The sequence below is a fragment of the Peromyscus californicus genome, unplaced genomic scaffold (genome assembly GCF_007827085.1).
Source record: "Peromyscus californicus insignis strain IS unplaced genomic scaffold, ASM782708v3 Scaffold_8__1_contigs__length_139910024, whole genome shotgun sequence".
Taxonomy (NCBI): domain Eukaryota; kingdom Metazoa; phylum Chordata; class Mammalia; order Rodentia; family Cricetidae; genus Peromyscus; species Peromyscus californicus.
In genome coordinates this window covers 88,260,846-88,281,278 of record NW_026294606.1, presented here as the reverse complement: position 1 = coordinate 88,281,278, position 20,433 = coordinate 88,260,846, and the positions used below count along the sequence as shown (strand labels likewise).

Genomic DNA, 20,433 nt, shown 5'->3' with positions numbered 1-20,433 from the left:
ACCAGGCTTTTTCTTTTAGGCCGTCAACCAGCTCCCGAATCATGACACAGAGACTTATTAGTTTTGAATGCTCAGCCTAGCTTAGGCACGTTTCTGGCTTTTTTTTTTTTTTTTTTTTTGTGGTTTTTTGAGACAGGGTTTCTCTGTGTAGCTTTGCACCTGTCCTGGATCTCACACTGTAGACCAGGCTGGCCTCGAACTCACAGAGATCCAGCTGGCTCTGCCTCTCGAGTACTGGGATTAAAGGCATGCGCCACCACCACCCGACACTGGCTCTCTTTTAACCTGTTTCTCTTTATCTACCTTTTGCTTCGGGGCTTTTTACCTTTTCTTACTTTCTTGCTGTTTCTATGGCTGGCTGGCTGGCTGATGGCTAGCTGGCATACCCCAGGCATGCCCCTCATTCTCTCCTCCTCCTCTCATTCTTTTCTTTTCCTCTCAAGCCTAGATTTCTCCTCCTGTTTATTCTCTCTACCTGGCAGCCCCGCCTGTCCCTCTCCTGCCTAGCTATTGGCCGTTCAGCTTTTTTTTTTTTTTTTTTTGGTTTTTTGGTTTTTTTTCGAGACAGGGTTTCTCTGTGTAGCTTTGCGCCTTTCCTGGAACTCGCTTTGGAGACCAGGCTGGCCTCGAACTCACAGAGATCCGCCTGGCTCTGCCTCCCGAGTGCTGGGATTAAAGGCGTGCGCCACCACCGCCCGGCCCGTTCAGCTTTTTATTAGACCAGTCAGGTGCCTTAGGCAGGCAAGGTGAAACAAATGCAACACATCTTTACATCATTAAACAAATGCAGCATAAACAAATGTAACACATCTTTACATAGTCAGATGTTCTGCAGCATGAACAAATGTAACACACCTTTACATAGTCAGATGTTCTGCAGCATGAACAAATGTAACACACCTTTACATAGTCAGATGTTCTGCAGCGTGAACAAATGTAACACACCTTTACATAGTCAAATGTTCAGCATGAACAAATATAGCACACCTTTACATAGTCAGATGTTCTGCAGCATGAACAAATGTAACACACCTTTACATAGTCAGATGTTCTGCAGCGTGAACAAATGTAACACACCTTTACATAGTCAAATGTTCAGCATGAACAAATATAGCACACCTTTACATAGTCAGATGTTCTGCAAGCATGAACAAATGTAACACACCTTTACATAGTCAGATGTTCTGCAGCATGAACAAATGTAACACACCTTTACATAGTCAGATGTTCTGCAGCATGAACAAATGTAACACACCTTTACATAGTCAAATGTTCTGCAGCATGAACAAATTCAACACACCTTTACATAGTCAGATGTTCTGCAGCATGAACAAATGTAACACACCTTTACATAGTCAGATGTTCTGCAGCATGAACAAATGTAACACACCTTTACATAGTCAGATGTTCTGCAGCATGAACAAATGCAACACACCTTTACATAGTCAAATGTTCAGCATGAACAAATGCAACACACCTTTACATAGTCAAATGTTCAGCATGAACAAATGTAACGCACCTTTACATAGTCAGATGTTCTGCAGCATGAACAAATGTAACACACCTTTGCCGAGTTAAAATCATATTCCACAACAATTGACAGGGCTGTGGGAACTAGGGAAGACTTCCAAATGAGCAATGTAGGAGCCCCTTGTCACCTGGCTTGTGAGGCTGTGGATATGGGACAGACAGATCAGCCTGAGTGCTGCTGAAGCATAGAAGCTGAGTAAGGAAACCGCCCGTCCCTCCTCGAGACAAAAGCTTCACAATATAGGGCAATGTGAGGGATCAGTCCCCAATGGAGTGGCTCATAGGAGCCGCTAGGGACATCTGGTTATCTATCTGTAGCTGAGGTCTCCCTGGATATCAGGGACTGGAAAACAGTAAAAGGGCATGCCCTACAAAGGGAATTGGGCATGTGGGAAGTGGTGTTGGGTGCCCACTTCACAGGTCCAGACAAGACTTTAGTTCATGGGAGACCTAAGAAAGAGAGAAATGGATTCAGCAAAGACTGTGAGAGCGGTATGGAGCATTGGTAGCAGGTACTGAGCCTCATAGTAGGTAGGGACCTCTACCTACCTACAGGAGGAGCTTTGGCCAACCTAAACGACTTGAACCTGAGCATAAACCCTGGTTCACGGGTGTTAAAGCAAGTAGGAGCGAGTGAGAGGGGAGTGAGCCAGGCAGAAGGGCCTCTCTGTATCTCCTGAACACAGATGTAGCTGGACTTGTGCCTCACAGGAATCCCTAGGGACAAAACTGATGGGCAACCAAGCCCTGTGCTGGTTGGTTGATCTGTGGAGAGCTTTGGGGCAAACCAGCAATTCACCAGAGGGGTAAAGGGAAAAGTGACCAGGAGGTGCAGTTGATCCCCACTGCAGCTCTCACCGATGAATGTTTTTGGGATGGAAGCCTCCCCGGCCACTCCTCTGTAGGGGTGACCAAAGTTGAGCTCATAGGTGAGGGCCACACAGGGCAACAGGAAGCCTGTGTAGAGTTGATGATTTATTGATCCCTCACCAATACATATACAGAATACACGGGCCCCAGTGGACATTGGAGCAGAACATACATTGATTTGTAGCTGGAGTTTTCCTGCCTGGCCCACAGTCAGGACAAATCTCTCACCTGCCAGTCCCACAGCCGCTCAGACCCAACAAAGTAAACACAGAGACTTATATTGCTTACAAACTGTATGGCCGTGGCAGGCTTCTTGCTAACTGTTCTTATATCTTAAATTAATCCATTTCCATAAGTCTATACCTTGCCACGTGGCTCGTGGCTTACCGGCATCTTCACATGCTACTTGTCATGGTGGTGACTGGCAGTGTCTCTGTCACTCAGCTTCCTGTTCTCTCAATTCTCCTCTCTGTTAGTCCCACCTATATTTCCTGCCTGGCCACTGGCCAATCAGTGTTTTATTTATTGACCAATCAGAGCAACAGATTTGACATACAGACCATCCCACAGCATTGATTCATGTTACCGCCAAAAGCACCAGGGTCATTGGGTGGTGGTGGATGGGTGTGGAGGATAAAACCATATAGTCTAAACTCATTCTGAAGGTGGGTAATTATCTTCCCAAGAGAATATATGATGTGTGCATCTCTCCCCTGTGAAGGAACATTCTAAGGGTGCATGCCCTGCTATGTAGGACACACTCTGCAGATTACTGTCTGGAGTTCTGGCTGAGGGTTGAAATGGTAAATGCATTCGAGGGTGAGGTGGAAACCTGTACAGTTACCCATGGCCCAAACAGTGGTGAATACCAAACAGTCTAGGCTTCCCAAGGGCCAGGATGAAACTAAAGAAACCACCCAGCAGCTAGACAGGGTAGAGAGCATCTGCCTAGCCCAGAGCCCTTTCAACAGCCGGTATGGCCAATAAAAAGGCTAGATATGGCTCCTGGAGAGCGACAGTGGATGACAAGGAGTTAAATGAGGTAGCACCTCCCATCCCTGCAGCTGTGCCTGGCATTGCTCTGCTAGCTGAACAGCTGCTGCAAGTAGTGGGGTCTCCCCACAGCAGTGGGCCTTGATAGTATAGTTTTCATAATCCTATAGCTGCTGAATCCCAAGACCAGAGGCCCCCCAAATGAGAAAGTCTATTGCCACTGCTGATAAGACCCTCTTGCTGAAGACACTTCAGGCCATGGGGGCAGAAGAGGGAGAAATCAAGCTAGGACCGAGCTGACCTGACCTGCTGAAGCCTGGTACATTGATGGCATTCACAGGGGCTCCAAGCAGGAATGGGTCCCTGTGGCAATACAAACGAACAAGGACACTATGTGTCTGGATTGTTCTGTTGGGTAGATATGATGCACCCACCAAGGTATCTTCCAGGAATGTGTGTTTACATCCACAGACTACCACCACAGCCACTGTTGTGCATGGCTACCCTCGCCAAACAACTACCATCTTTGAGAGTTCAGCTGTGCCTACTTGCAAAACTCATCCCAGCTGGGCTTGCTGACTGTTTAGATTCCCTCATAGGAGGAGGGACTGGGAGGGCCATGGGACCCTCAGCTGAATGTGCAGCCACTCTATGCTGCCTGTTATATACAATTCTGCCCTAAATTGCACGTGGCCTCGGAGAGGAACTTGAATTTGCCAACGTGAAGACTGACAGTACTCCATCAGTGCAGCTATGGGAAAGCCATCCTCCTGCTGGATAGACTTTCTGGTGTGGCCTTTTGCAGAGGGAAAACCCTTACATCCCTGCAGCATGAACAAATGTAAATAGCCTGTCACCTATGCTCTCAAAGGAAGTCCAGTAAATTCACTGGGTCCCCAGAATGAACTTTAGTGAAATCATAACTCAGTATGTTGTTGAGAGCTCAGGCGTAAAGGGTAGCATTGCTTACATCTCCCCCTGGGAAGGAATTTTAACAATAGGTGTGCAGAGAACCTATCTGTGGGATTCACATCCTTCTGTGAGAGCACCAGGATGCAGGGGAAATGGTAATGTGCCTCAAAGCCTGGCAGTTTTCTATGCCCTCTGGAGCCCAGCGGAGCTGTGTTACAAGTCTAGCTACTCTACTGCAGAGACCATGCAGACAGGCCAAGGCCCCCACACATCCTGGCCTTATCTCGTGGAGAAGAGCCACCTGCTGAGCCCGGCAACCCACAGTAAAGTGAGAAACAGGGATGTGGTTTGGGGAGGCTGGCTCCCCAGAGCAGAAAACCAGCTCCACAGCTGACTGCAGAGTCTTCAACAGATTCTCCACCCACAAGTCTGCCCAACCTCTGTTAATATGGTCCCCACCCAAATATTAATTTCTCGGCAAGCCAGTCTGCCTGGTATCTTTATGCCGACAACTTTATTTCCCTGTATGCATCTGTCTTATGTAGCCATCACTGGAGCCTTGGTGAGTACATCCTCACAATTTGACCTGGAGCTGACCATGCCTCCAACAAGGGTTCAGCACAGCATACTTCCAAATGCATGGGGAAGATGTTCACAGCTCTTAGCCAGACAATAGCCACTGACCCAGCTATAATACTCAGAGCTGTGGGACAGACACTAGCCCTTTGTCCTGGGCCTATGGAGATCGAGAGGGGTCTTTTTAAACGTTCTGCTTGTGATCTCTAAAAGCCCAAGACAATTTTATATGACCCCGGTTTGTAGGTACATAAAATACACATGTAAATCATTTACTGATAATCTCAAGTTTATTTTTACAAAATTATTGGGAGCTGGGGGATGTAGCTAAGTGTGGTAGAGTGCTTGCCTAGTGAATGCGTGAAGCCTCAAATTAAATCTCTGGCACCACTTAAAACAGGCATGGTGGTACATACCTGTAATCCTAGAAACCTGTGAAGGTGAAGGCAGGAAGATCAGAAGTTTAAGGTCATCCTAGGCAACATGGTGAGTTCAAGGCCAGCCTGTGCTACGTTACTTGCAACCTTGCATAAATAAACTTCTGAATATGGATAGGAGCTGGCCCCACATAGGTCTTTTGCCTCAGTCACTGGCTCACCCAAACCAGTGGACTGGCTCACCCAAACCAGTGGCTGAAGCTCTGCAAAGCAGAAGCGAGAGAAAAAGCCAGCAGAGACTTGGAGGTCTGGAGATCCTCAGTCCAACCTCCCTGGGGTGAGACCCTTGTAAAAGTAGGTGGGATCACAGCTGGGCACAGAGGATGACCAAGGCCTAAGGCTGACAGGGCTGATAAACTCCTCCACTCCAGAGATCAGACCCCCTGCTGATCCAGCCTGGCTCTTTCTTATTACCTCAGAAGTGGAGGTCCTACACATTGAGTCCTTTAACAAGCTGAGTTCACAGCTGGCCAGTCAGATCAGGGCTAACCACAGAACAGGAGCTGGATTGCTCTGATGCACCCTCTGGTGACCATATAAAGAATCAGCAAGACTGTCCTTTCTCAAATGCTACCTTCAGACAAAAATGCTTTTTAGATATTCTTGACATTACAGACAGTAAAGGCTGGGCAAACCTGTATGGATATGTCCCATGCCTTGAAAATGTGGAGAGCAACATTTTAGGCCTGGGATCCCTTGGCCCTGGAGTGAGGGGAGCAGGAAGTGAGTCCTACAGTTCCCAACTTTCCCTCTTCTGGGGTTCAGGTAGACAACAGGTAGAACTCCAACCCCACAGTGTTTTTAGAGTTGCTATGGTCAGAGCCTGGGCCTTGTGGCCACATTAACTAAATCTCTTTTCTCTCCTTTTCACTCTCACTTGTTTGATGAATTGGCCTATTGAGGAGGAGTGGCTGAGTCTATTGTTAGGGCTGCAAGACGCAGGCTTCTGACTCCATGCCTCATGTCCTGAGATGTGTGCCATACATGGCAACAGGTTGGGAAATTTTCAGCCAGGTGGGATTGTTTGGTGTAGAGTGGGCAAAACTCAGATTGTACACTGTAGCACAAATCTTAAAAGTTCTTATTAATAAAAACAAACCCAGGGCCTGGTATTGGGGTGAATGCTGGAAGATCAGAGAAGCAGAACAAGCCACAGCTACCTCGGCTGATCCTGTTTCTTCAGACTGGAAGCCTCTGAGTCCTCATCTGAATGGATTTCAGCTGACTGCTGCTAAAAGCCTAAAAGCTTAACACGGATCTAGTTCCTCATCCTCACACCTTAAATACCTTTCGGCTTCCCGCCATCACTTCCTGGGATTAAAGGCTCTTGTTACCACGCCTAGCTGTTTCCAGTGTGGCTTTGAACTCATAGAGATCCAGAGGGATCTCTGCCTCTGGAATGCTAGGATTAAAGGCGTGTGTGCCACCATTTTCTGGCTTCTATATCTAGTGGCTGTTCTGTTCTCTGACCCCAGATAAGTTTATTAGGGTGCACAATATTTTGGGGAACACAATATCACCACAGTACACTTCATACGACTTTTATCATTTGTACATTGTCTCAGTATAGCCCACAATTTAGAAACCAATGTCTCTCTCTCTCTCCCTTCCCATTCTCAAGAAGCAACTATTTTCCATGCTTTTGTCTTTCCAGGCATTTTTCTTAGCATTCATACTGATAGTTTTCCTGTGTTGTTTCCAAGATATTCACTCCTGGCTGGCTTTGAACTCATCTTCCCGACAAAGCCTCCCAAGTACTTGGATTATAGGCATACACCACCATTCCTGTTCATACTGATGTTTCTTGCCTTCTAAAATGACTACACCATGTAGACCCCTAGTGGCAGTATGTGTGTTTCACTTGCTCCACACCTCCAAAAATATTCATGATTATAATCTTATGTGAGCATGATTGTCCTGGTTAGTTGGTTTGGTTTTGGCAACTCGACACCAGCTCGAATTATCTGAGAAGAGGAACTCCAACTGAGAAAATGCCTCCATCAGATTGTAAACAAGTCTGTTTGGCATGTTCTTGATTAATGACTAACACAAGAGGGCTCATATCACTGAGGTAGGTGGCGCCCCTGGGCAGGTGGTCCTGGGTGCTATAAGAAAGCAGGAAGAACAAGCCATAGGAGCAAGCCAGTAAGGAGCACCCTCCTGCTCTTTCCCTGACTTCACTCCACGATGGACTATAAGCTGTAAGCCGAAATAAACCCTCTCCCCCCCACCCCCAAAGTTACTTTTGGTCATGATGTTTTGTCATGATGTTTTGTCACAGCAAAAACAATGATCATCTGCGGTTTTTTTCTGCCACTTGACTTTTTGTGCAACATCATTTTTGAGCTTCGCCCCTACTTCCAAATATTATCTTTACGTATTCAAGATTTATATAATTTTTTAACCATTGCAACATGCTAAGTAGTGTATAATATTAGTTACACCATTGCAATGTCTTTTGATAAATATTTGGGTCATTTCCAGGATTTTCCCCTTTATTTTCCCAGTTGTTACTATAAGATCTCTGTGACTATTCTTGTCCATGTCTCTTGGAGCCTAAGGTCAAGGATTTTCCAGTTTCACATGCTCTGAACATCAGAATCACCTGGGCCTGTTAAAGAGACTGACGGGATTTCTGGTGTGGAACACACTGCCAAAGACATACCCTGATTGGCAGGACTGAGTGGTACATGAAGGTGGCCCCAGTGTGTCAGGAGTATGTCTGGAAAGAAAGCCAGCCTTGGTAAGACCTAAGGATGAATAAATGTGAATCAGGCAAAGGAGTTTCAGGTAGTTGGAGAGGCCCATGTGAAGACTTGATGTCTTAGGGTTTTTATTGCTGTGACAAAACACCATGACCAAAGCAAAGTGGGGAGGAATGGATTTATTTAGCTTATATCTCCACAGCACTGTTCATCATCGAAGAAAGTCAGGACAGGAACTCAGATCAGGAACCTGGAGGCATGCTGTGGCCCAGCTAATTCAACAATGGCTGTCTACCAAGAGGAAGTCCAAGAATCCAGTAGGCTGGATGTCTCAACTGGTCTTCAGTATTCATTGAAATCGGAAAAGAAGGCCCTAATGCCAGTGAACCAATGAACTTGCCAGAGTGAGGGCAAGCAGGCAAAGAGCAAGGGTTTCCTTCTTCCACGTCTTTTATATAGGCTGCCATCAAAAGGTGTGGCCCAGCCGGGCGGTGGTGGCTCACGCCTTTAATCCCAGCACTCAGGAGGCAGAGCCAGGTGGATTTCTGTGAGTTCAAAGCCAGCCTGGTCTACAGAGCAATATCACCAAAACTACATGGAGAAACCCTGTCTGGAAAAACAAAACTAACAAACAAACAAAAAGGTGTGGCCCAGATTAAAGGTGGATCTTCTCACCTCAAAAGATCCAGATTAAAGGTGGGTCTTCCCACTTCAAATGATTCAGTCAAGAAAAATCCCTCACAGACACACTAAGCCGCTCAGGTTTCCTGACTGGCTTCTCTCAAGCACCTTTCTTGAGTTCCTCTGTGCTTATTGTTGGACCCCAAAGTTTAGGGTCTCAAGTGGGCGCCCCAAGAACCCAGACTCCAGTCCAGTTGATGCAACAGCACGAGGAATTTATTGGCTTCTGTACAGAAGGGCAAACTCTGCTCCTAAGAGCAAGAGCTGCATCTTACTGTAGTCACATAGGTGCTTTTAAAGGAAAAACCCACAAAAGCCATAAGATTACAATTCCCATACAATTTCGTTTCACAAGAACATGGTCTGATCACAGAGTGGGTACAGTCCACATGTACATTCTTCCTGAAACCTCAAGGGGGGTATCAGGGTAGGAGTGGAGTTTACACAAAGGTCACAGTGGTCCTTCCTGGAACACTTGCAACTATCCCAGTCACAGTTGAGCACATCTCTTAACAGAAATCTTTTTACATTGTTATCAGATGGCCCTTGGAACTAGATTTTTAGTTTCTCATTTCCTGGTGCTTGAAGTTTCTCTCTTCCTGAGGCTTGGGGGTGTAAGCCTGAAGGGCTAGGGTCTTTCACTTATAGCATGTGTCAGACCTTCATTCCTTTCTGTGGCTGAATTAATGTTCCACTGTAAGAATAGGACAGTTTAGCCGGGCGGTGGTGGCGCACGCCTTTAATCCCAGCACTCGGGAGGCAGAGCCAGCCTGGGCTTCCAAGTGAGTTCCAGGAAAGGCGCAAAGCTACACAGAGAAACCCTGTCTCAAAAAACAAAAAAACAAACAAACAAAAAAAAGAATAGGACAGTTTATTCTTTCATCAATTTATGGGCATTTGAGCTGTTTTCACCTTGAGGTTGTCTGAGGAAGACAGGCAGCTCCCAACTACGTAAGCCCAAGATCAGCTCCAAAATTTGCAAGGGGACAGTACCCAAAGATCTCGCTACCCTTTGTCAGTAGCGATGAGGGTGTTTAGGCCAGCAGCAGCAGCAAAGCTGGATAAATGGAGGGGGCTGAAAAATGTTCCAATCAGCATTAAATCCTCCCCAGCAGTTTTACACTGGGTCATGGTAATCATATTTAAGGAGACCAGGAATATTTAGCGCCACTCTAAAATCTACAGGTATCTCCAAAAATCCCTTTTTTGGGGGGGAGGGGGCGGTTACCAGGGCCTCGAGCATACTTGCCAGGTGCTGTCTCTACTTCAGAGCTACACTCCAGTCCCCAAAACAGTTTCGGTCAAGCATTGATATTTAATAAGACAGGAAATTCGCAACTGACGAAAACGAATCCCAAGTTTTCAGGCCCTGGAGTGTCCATACGCGCACACCAAGAGCCTCAAAGAGCTTTCTGTGCCCGCCTCACAATCCGTCCTCTGCCATCCGCTGCCCATTCCGAGAAACTACCATCAGAGGTCCAAAGACTCTGCGCACGCGCCGCTAGGTGGCCCGCTAGAGGGAGGGCGGACCTCGATGGGCGTGCGCAGTAGCGGAGACTTGCGAGCGCGCGCCACGGAGGAGGGACCCCAGAGGCCGGAAGGAAGCGCGAGGAGGGCGGGGCTAGCGAGGGAAGCCCGCCGGCCCGCAGTACGGCCGTCGCGGCCTGATGACGTCGCACAATGGCCGGCCCCCGCGGGTAGTGGAGCCCGTTTGTTCCGCCCGCGTCGTGCCCGAAGCCTGAGCCAGTGAGAAGCGGAAAGGCTGAGGAACGTCCTGTCCACGTTGCCCCCATCCCAGCGGAGCCGTGGCCGCCTCCCGTCCTCGCGCTGAGGTAAGTGGGGCTGGCAGGCGGTGAGGAAGAGGCCGCCCCAGCGGCGGCGGGAGCGAGGCCCGGGAGCCCGGCGCCGCCTCCCGAGCTCGGGCGCGCCCCCGGCTGTGCGCAGCCGCGGGCCGAGGCGCGACCCGGGACAGCGGGCAGGCGCGAGCCCGCTGCGGCCTGGGACGTCCTGGCGCCTTAGCGCGCCGCGGTCTGCCATGGTGAAGTTGGCTTTCCTGAAGCTGTCATTTCCCTTCCGGGCCATTCGGCGTGGCACATGTTCTCCGCCTACAAAGGGGAGAGAAGCACGCAGGTTGGCTCGAGAGGAGGCCCGCCTGGACTGTCGACGGGCTCTGCGGGGAACTTTGAACTCTCTGGAGCCACCTGCAACTTGCTCTCGCAACTTCAAGTGTGCACAGATTGGACGTACCCACTGTACCCCGAGAGGCCTCGATCTCTTAGGAAGTGTAACCTCCTCGCCTCTTGGACTGGGAGCTCAGAGACACCGAGTCTTTGGCGTAAAGTTAGCCAAACAAGTGTAGTGCTGGAAGGAAATTAAACTAAGACTTACAGCCTCGCTACTGCTGGAAATTTAGTTTTCCTTGTTTACATTGACAGCTGAGTTTACCGGGCACAATAGTAGCTCTAAATGAGCTTTGTTTAGCATTTATTTGCAAGAGTAGGGATTTCTTCAGACCCATTTGAGGATAATGAAAGAGGGCATTTGGTTTATCTTCACATTACCTATCCCAAGGCAGGGGTTGAGATTTTCAACCCCTAGGCTAATTCCCATTTCCTGGCTCCTGAGATGAAAATGTGTATGATCTGAGCACTTACGAAGCCCAGCCAGTTCTGGAATCAATTTAGTATGTCCCAAAGCCTGAAACTCCTCTCCAGTTGTAGGTGGGGAATGCTCAAACATTTTAAGAGAACTTGTGGATTTACTGCACAACACCCAACAGGTAAGCTCTTACCTTGCTTGTCTTTAAAGAGATTACCTTGTCATCTATAGACCATCTCAAGGTGACTACTCCTTATCGAAGAGTTTTTGGTTGAGCTTAAGTCGCTTTGGAGTGGTGTTTATCAACAATCCCGACACTCTTGCTGTAGACATTGAAGCTATGAATGAGGATTTTAAACAGGCCTAGTAGAACTTAGACGTCAACATAGAATCTGCTCTGCTAATGGTAGTTTCCCACAGCTGGGCATGGTATCTCAGACCTTTAATCCCAGCATTTGGGAAGCAGGGGTAAGAGGATCTCTGAGTTTGAGGCTAGCCTGGTCTACATAGTGAGTTCCAGGACAGCCAGGACTACACAGTGAGACCTTGTCTCAAGAAAGAAAGAAGTTTCCCAGGAGTTGTGTTTGTCTGTTATTGATCTTCCTTTGCTGAAGCCCACTTGGAACACCTGTCTCAATAGTAAGCCATGTGAAGAAATTGGTTTCTTTTAATAGTCACAAACCCCCAAGTTTGACCAAGAGTTGTTTTGTCTGGGTTGGCAGTTTACCAGGTCAGGCTCTTTTTTTGTTTGTTTGGGACAGAGTTTCTCTGTGTTGTTTTGGTGCTCGTCCTGGATCTCGCTCTGTAGACCAGGCTGGCCTCGAACTCACAGAGATCCACCTGGCTCTGCCTCCCGAGTGCTGGGATTAAAAGCGTGTGCCACCACCACGCAGCCAGGCCAGACTCTTAAGTAGTTTGTAGCAGTTCCTCAAAGGGACCCAACTGTGAGGAGAACGTGGCATTATTATTCTGCCATTAATAGTGTGGTTGGAGTCAGTTTGGCCTTCCAGAGCTGTTGCTGAGACAAGAGCATAGGACACTGTTCTGGAACTCTGGTTATAGTGTTTTACAAATTAGACAATTTTTGTTGTTGTTTTGTTTTGTTTTTCGAGACAGAGTTTCTCTGTGTAGCTTGGGAGCTTATCCTGGAACTGCTCTGTAAACTAGTCTGGCCTTGAAGTCACAAAGATACACCTGCCTATGCCTCCCTAGTGCTGGGATTAAAGGCATGCCCCACTACGCCTAACTGAATTAGACAACTTTTCTTTCTGGTATGCAACAGGTAGTTCCCTGATTAATGAGATTTTTGTCAATTGTTTAACAAGCATTTTTCAGGTATGTCAAATGCAGCAGGGAAATGCAGCAGGGGACAGAAATAGTGAAAGACTTGTGTTATTCCATCCCTGAACAGGTTTACCACTGTGGATTGGAGGACTAAAGATTAGCTCTAAACCTTGTGAAAATTCTACATTACTGGGTGACTAAGACTGGTTGGTCAAAGATTGTGAATATGGGAGTTTAGTGAGCTGGACTGGAGGACCCTTAATTCATTGTTTACACTTAATAGGGCATGTATTTCCCTGCATCCAGCATAGGGAACACACAAATTAGTCTCAAAACAGAATACTGGCACCTAGAGAGACAGTGACCCTGCCTAGAGCAGGCCTGGAGATCAAGCCATCTCCTGATTCCCAATGTAATTTCTGCTCTAAAGGTATGATTTAGAGTGCTTCTAAAAAAAAATAAAAAATAAAAATGTGTAGATTTGTGGTTGTCCCTGAAAGATCCTCACCTGAATGTGGCCTCCAGTAGTGCACTCCCAGGAGGTCCCATGGGAAAGAAGACAGTGCAGTGCCTTTTCTCAGAAAACCTGTCAGGGCCTCTGCAAGGGAACCCTGCACCATGGCAGCTTTGGCCATGCCTCCTGTGGATGCTAATAGTGACCACTGTAGTCTCAGAAGTGTCCCAGCCAGGTAATACAGTGTGTGGTGTATAGGCTACTGAGTGCCAGCCTTTTGAGAGCCTCCATCCTTTCTCACTCTGTAGGAACAGGAAGAGCGTGTGATTTCCATCACTATGACAAATACCTGAGGTGATGAATTCATACAGAGAAAAGATAAAAGTTGATGTAGTGGCATACACCTTTAATCCCAGCAATCATGAGACAGCAAGTGGATCTCTGTGAGTTTGAGGACAAGCTGATAGAGTTTCACACAGCCAGGGATACATAGAGAAACCCTATCTCAGAGAGAGAGAGAGAGAGAGACAGAGAGAGAGAGAGAGAGAGAGAGAGAGAGAGAGAGAGAGAGAGAGAGAGAGAAGGAAGGAAGGAAGGAAGGAAGGAAGGAAGGAAGGAAGGAAGGAAGGAAGGAAGGAGAGACTTGGAGGAGGGGTATATTTTGTATTTTGGCTCAGTTTGGTATATTCTAGAATCTAGACCATATTCAGTTGGTAAGGTAGACACCATGGCCAGAGTGTGACAAAGCAAAACCACTCAACCTCTCATTAAATGCCAGAGAGCAAAGACTGGACTCCTCCTAGGCCTAACCTGTTAAAAATTTCTGCACCTCTTAGTAGTGTATCCCTAGGGACCAAGACTTTAACACTTGGGCTTGGGAAATTCAAGAACAGAGGTGAGGAGGAGACCTCCCAAAAGCCTTCAAATGAAAAGTTGGAGTTTGTATGGTAGGTGCAGTTAGATAAACAGAATAGTGTACAGTGTAAGAAATAAGATTCCTAATGTAGAGTGGAATTTGGGGGTTTTGAACTGCCAGAAAGGAAGAGAGATTTTGTATGTCTGGGCTTGTTTATTCTTGTCATTGGTTGCTCAGAACAGCCTGTGATCCCAAGAGTTATCTTGCCCCCACCCCCTACACACACACCAGGACAGCCACAGGTACTTTCAGGCCCACTCACCCCACCACTTTATGGCTTGTGCCAAAAACTGCCTTCACAAATCAGAAGTTGACTTACTCCTTGCAGATAAGGTAACTAAATTCACCTGGAGGGCATGAAGGCTCAGTGGGCATGTACACAGCACACCAGCCTTCCAGATTTCTTAAGCTAGTCAGCCCAGCTATGTCTTTGTGTAAAAATGATATACTGTAATGAGTGTCTAGTGCATTGATATTTGGAGGGAAGAAAAGAGAAACAAAACCCGCAGGATTGTGGAGACCCTAGTTTATTTGTGGTCTGTACCAAAAAGGATTTGTAGTAGAAACTTCAATGGCTAGGAATAGAACTAATTCCATCTATGGTCTGGGAACACAAGTTCAGAAGGCCTGACTGACAGTCCTGAGACATACACAGTACTCAGATAAAAGACAGCCTCCCTTCCTTTACCAGCCTGCTTCTTACTACAGTTCATGTTTAGTTGTGCACTCTGTCTCCACTACTTACCATAGGATTTCATTTCAAGATTTTCAAAAATGTAAAAAAATAACTCATTAACCAAATTTTGACTGAAACCAAAAGCAAACCAGCTTGTACCAGGACCCCAGAAAAGGGCTGTGACCTGGTTAGAAAGTCTTGTGAACCATACATAGATAGTATGTTACAAGGACAGTAGCATCTTGGAGCTTGGGCTTTGTCTTCTGTGATATCGGTTATATGACTTCCAAATTAGACAGGACATTTGGTTTTGCATAATGGTTGATTTAAAAGATAACTTTGTTTACAAGGTTGCCTTTAGCTATCAAATGTTAGAATAGGAATTTGTCAGGTTTCAAGTAGACATAAGACACTTGGTAACCACTTCAGCAGGACTGACTTCCTATGGGTACCAGGTGCTGCTCCTAGGCCGCTGGAGAGATGAAAAGTCCCTGGGCCTCTATGGAGACTTAAAAATATACAATGTAATAAAAACTGTGCAAAGCTAGGGATCAGATGTTACACACTAAGGAATTCATGTATTCCTTAATGTTGGTATATTAGGGGTGTTTTCTTTGGCATTAGCTTGACTTAACTAAAACTCTACTTACCACACACAGTAGAGCTTTGCACCAACTTTCTCTTAGAAAAGCACAGAGCCCCCATCTGGCCATTGTCCTACATGAGATTCACCATTGCCCCCTGCAGGACCCTCACAGCACTCCATAGAGATCAGAGGCTGTGCACATAGCTTCTGAACTTGCTCTTACTGCTTTTGCTCTCACTCTTTAAACCCAGATGGGCTGCAGTTCACTACGTAGTCCAGGTTGGCCTCAAACTGTCAACAGTCCTCTTGTGTCATCCCACAAATCCCAGGATTCCAAACTGGCATGTGCTTACTATGCCCAGGTAGGACTGACTGACTTCTTTTTTTTTTGGTTTTTCGAGACAGGGTTTCTCTGTGTAGCTTTGGTGTCTGTCCTGGATCTTGCTCTATAGACCAAGCTGGCCTTGAACTCACAGAGATCCACCTGGCTCTGCCTCCTGAGTGCGTGCGCCACTGCTGCCCGGCTTAGGACCAACTTCTTACTATTCCTTTGATATTCCTTCCTCTGAACTGATGCTAGATGACCAGAAAATCTTGACTGCTGTGTATTTTTAGTGACCTATGATAGTTTTGGGTTTTTTTTTTGTTTTGTTTTTTTTTTTGGTTTTTTTTTTTTTTTTTGGTTTTTCGAGACAGGGTTTCTCTGTGTAGCTTTGCGCCTTTTCCTGGAACTCACTTGGTAGCCCAGGCTGGCCTCGAACTCACAGAGATCCGCCTGGCTCTGCCTCCCGAGTGCTGGGATTAAAGGCGTGCGCCACCACCGCCCGGCTAGTTTTGGTTTTTTAAGACAGGGTTTCTCTGTGTATTCCTTGCTGTCTCAAAACTTGCTCTGTACGCTTGTGGTGGTGGCACACGCCTTTAATCCCAGCACTCGGGAGGCAGAGCCAGGCAAATCTCTGTGAGTTCGAGGCCAGCCTGGGCTACCAAGTGAGTTCCAGGAAAGGCGCAAAGCTACACAGAGAAACCTTGTCTCGAAAAAACCAAAAAAAAAAAAAAAAACAAAAAAACAAAAACAAAAACAAAAACAAAAAAACCTTGCTCTGTAGGCCAGGCTGGCCTCAAACTCACAGAGATCCACCTGCCTCTGTCTCTTAAGTGCTGGGATTAAAGGCATGTACCACTCTGCTGCCCGGCAGGCTACAAGTCTTTAAAAGTATGAATTTGGGATCTGAGCTGAAGCTTGGAGATAGTGCACTTGCATGGCATGTGTAAGGTCCTGAACTCAGTCTTCAACGCTGTGCTCCCCGACAAGGAGTGTAAGTTGAAGTGTGCATTTTATTTTTAATAGATAAATATAAGTCAGATAAACTCCAAACCCTTCTTCCTTCATGTCATTAGTTGGTATCTGTTACTGATTCGATAGAAATACTGGCTACTGAGTGCTATACATGATGTCTACACTTACTCTCTAACCCCAGCTTAGGTGGCCGGGTTTTAAATCAAGTGCAGCGGTGTGCTTTTTTTATTGAGTCAAGGTTTTACTGTGTAGTGTGGGGTAGCCTCCAGCTCCCAAGTGCTGTGATTACAGGCATCTGCTGCTATACCCAGCAGAGCAAAGTGCTTTCTATGAGGTGTGGAGGTGGAAAAACCAGAAAACATTTGCTTTGATTAAATCTGGATTTTTAGAAATAGAAGTGAGTCTTCTAAAAAGAAAAAGGTCTTTTATATAAGTATGTGACTTAAATGTCTAAAAATATTGTCATAATCCATTTGTACAACAGATACCTGGATAGCTTTGGTTGTTTGGGCTCTGATATCACTGGTCCCAGAGCAGTGCCTTTGAAGAGCATGCTGGAGGCTGGATGGAAGGTCTGAAGGAGGTCTTGGAGTCTGAACCTTAGAGTACAGGGGAGGGATTGAAGAGGTGACAAGAAACTGTGGTTGAGAGGCAGGGTAGGAGAAAAAGGCTCAGTTGGAAACTGCTGCTGACCTAGGGTGCTACCTCATTCCACTATAGAAACCTTATTTTCAGAAGTCAGTTCCTGTGAATCCCAATAGCTGTCCTTTGCAGTCCATGGCTTATTATTGTTCACTTCTCTTCACCTGTGCTGGCTGCAGGCAAGAGGAAGAACAAAGTGGAGGCCAGCTGTAGCCTGTGGAGTTATGCTCTGGCACTTTACAGGGAGTTCTGTAGATTTGGGAAGAGCTGTATGGAGCAAGGGCAGAATGGGTCCTTCTTCCTCAGGGCAGAGGGCTTATGGACCAGGAGGATAGACCCATGCTGAGTCTGTGCTGTCTGTCTTTTGCAGATCTGCGGGTCCTGATGGATGTGGCTGAGAGCCCTGAACTGGATCCTCACTCCCCAGAGGATGAAGAGCAGCCGGCGCTCTCAGATGATGACATTCTGAGGGAAAGTGGATCTGAACAAGATTTGGATGGAGCTGGGGAAAGGGCTTCCGATTTGGAGGATGAGGAAAATGCACCTAGGGTACAAAGCCAGGAGGAGACTCACTCGGATGAGGAAGACCGAGCCAGTGAGCCCAAGTCCCAGGATCAGGACTCAGAGGCTCATGAGCTGAGCAGGGGCCCAGCGGGATCTCTCTGTGAGGAGGGGGATGATGTTGAGGAAGACCGGACAAGTGACCTCAGGGATGAAGCCTCCTCAGTAACCCGGGAACTGGATGAGCATGAGCTAGACTATGATGAGGAGGTCCCTGAGGAGCCAGCTCCTGCTGCCCAGGAGGAGGAAGTTGAGAAAGCTGGGGCAGAGGACGAGGAGGAGAAGGGGGAAGGTGCTCCCGGAGAGGAAGGGAAGCCTGATGTTCAAAGTGTGGGAGAAAAAGAATCCACAGAGGCTGCGAAGGAGAAGAAGAAAGAGGATGACGATGGAGAGATTGATGATGGGGAGATAGATGTGAGTATGGAGGAGCAGGCAAGAACTTTGGCCCTTCAGCAGGCACATCTGATCCAGGAGAAGCAGGCTCAGCAGGGTTTTCCAGCTCTCTTGTTCCTAGAGAGATGGTCAGTGGTGGGCTGGGCCAGGCATGCAGGAAAATGAGAGCTTGTGTTGAGGCAGGAAATGAAGTGCTCACAGTGGAGAATGGGAGGTAGACTTGTGCAGAAAAACCTCAGGTTGGAAAGCTTCTGTCAGTAACCGCAGAGTTTCTGTGGACCCCAGAAGATGCCTTCTTTAAATCTGGCCTTTAAATCATGGGATCATGAGTGTATGTGGGAGGTTGGGTTTTCTTTACGTATGATTCTGTTGTAACCTTGAATCGGGAGGTTTTAGGGGACACAGCCCAAAGTTCAGATCAGTTGTGTTCAAAGCAGGCGAGGGAGGGGCAGAACAGATCAGCCATCTAGGGATTCTCAGGTGCCTCAGGAGGAAACTGCTCATCCGAGTCCTTCTGGTGGAAGATAGGTTAAACATCTGGGGTGATCCAGGGAGACTGGGCCACTATCTGGGGATCCCACATTTCCATATACACCCAGTTCATTTTAGGGTGTCATGGATGGAGGATGACTCTAGCCATACAGGGTGGTTGGTGGTAGGGCTAGACCTGGGTGGATGGGGTTTGTGCGGCTGCAAGCATGAAGTAGCAGGTGTTTCACCTCCTCTCCCGGCTGTGTAGTAGATGGTCTCCAGAGTTAACTTTCTTAGTTCACCCTCATGAAGGACTTTGCTGTGCAGATTTTCTTGTGTTTTGCCATTGGTGCTTCCACTATGGGGAAATTGATCTCTACCTCAGTGTTGGTAAAAGGGAAAAGATGGTATGATGTTCAAGTTGAGATTATTGGCTGTGTTTTAGGTGTGCCTGGTGTCAGATGCTCCCTCTTAAATGCCCTTCCTTTCCTGCAGTGAAAGGTCAAATGGGGTTGAGAGTCTTCATAGGAATTATAGAGGGCCTTGACAGTGAGGGTGCTGGTAACTCTTACATTGTGCTGTGGGTATGAGCAATGGGGAAATGGATTGAACCAAACCTTCCCCAGACAGCACCCATCGTCTTCATCTGCTTGGTTCCCTTGGAAACAGAATCTGGGATGAATCTGCCAGTTGACTTTCTGGCCCAGTACAGTTCTAAAGTATGATTTTGTTTTTGCCTACTCTGCATGGTAACCCCATGTGAACTGTCCTACACTCCATGGGAAGCAGCATGTTACTAAAAGACCCCAGCCCAGCATCCTTCAATAACAGGAGAGGCTACTTCCTTCCTACCAGACTATTCCTCTAGCCCACAGCACCCAACGGGTCATACTGTTTAGAAGCCCTGGGCATCGGGGTCCCAGACATGTACCAGGTTCACAATAACATGCTGAAGATATAACAGGGCAGGTAGGCAAGTGGGCCCTGTGGATGATAGTTTGGGCCCAAGAGAGCACAGTAGCTCCAGGCCAGCAGCCATTTTCCCTGGAAGCTCCTCTCCTAGACCCTGTCTCTTCACTCCACTATATTGTTTGCATGTTGGCCTTTGTTGCTGCCTCTAGACTCATGGACCTCCACTGTGATTCTTGCTTAGTACGTGCATTGTTTTTATCATAGTCTCAGATGCATCCTGAACACTTAATGTAGGGGTACTGCCTGAGAGATGCTCATCCTGTGGGGCAGTCTGAAGATAAGTAGGTCTTTGGCCTAGGAGACTGTTCCTGAGGAGGGAGTCTGGTGAAGTTCAGTTGCAAAGGGCATGGAGTAATAGGTTTATACACTGTTAGTGTACAAAGTAGTAAAGACCAAAGTGTAACCATTGCTTGCTCACAATTCATAGAAACAGACCAAAGCTCTGTCCTGAAGTGTCTGGTGGAGCCCACTGTTCCCATAGTACTCTTCTGAGGTTTTAGGTGATCGAGAAACCATCTGTTGTTGTAGCTGAGCATTTAAGATTGGGAAACGGAAGGTGAGCTGGTGAGGACACACCTTTGGGAAAGGTGGATGCTCCCCACACCCAGTTCTCTGCTTCTGGCCCGGTGAAGAGGTGTGGTGGGCAGGGTGGGTCGGCTCACCTCCAGATGACTGTCCTCTGTTCCAGGATGATGACTTGGAAGAAGGCGAAGTGAAGGACCCCAGTGACCGGAAGGTGAGGCCTCGCCCCACCTGCCGATTCTTCATGAAAGGTAATTGTTTGCCTCCAGCCTTTTTGCAGCGATCTGTGTAGCCTCTGCTTTCCTGGGGCTGTGGTGGTAATTCATCCTCATGTCAGTGAGGCTTCATGGGACTAGA

The 20,433-nt window shown here is 47.3% G+C and overlaps 1 protein-coding gene across 3 annotated transcripts in view; it reads left to right on the top strand.

The window, feature by feature from the left end:
- The first annotated feature begins 8,933 nt into the window (after positions 1–8,933).
- Zc3h18 (zinc finger CCCH-type containing 18) overlaps positions 8,934–20,433 on the top strand; it is a 44,333-nt gene continuing 32,833 nt past the window's right edge. The window contains exons 1-3 of one of the 3 annotated variants that reach the window (XM_052727773.1): positions 8,934–10,536; positions 17,528–18,132; positions 20,243–20,327. In XM_052727773.1, the coding sequence (XP_052583733.1) occupies positions 17,542–18,132; positions 20,243–20,327 (676 nt within the window). In that variant the 5' untranslated portion in view covers positions 8,934–10,536; positions 17,528–17,541. Of the gene's footprint in view, positions 10,537–10,662; positions 11,484–17,527; positions 18,133–20,242; positions 20,328–20,433 lie in introns of those variants that run through there. The other 2 variants (XM_052727771.1, XM_052727772.1) reach the window with 2 other exon arrangements.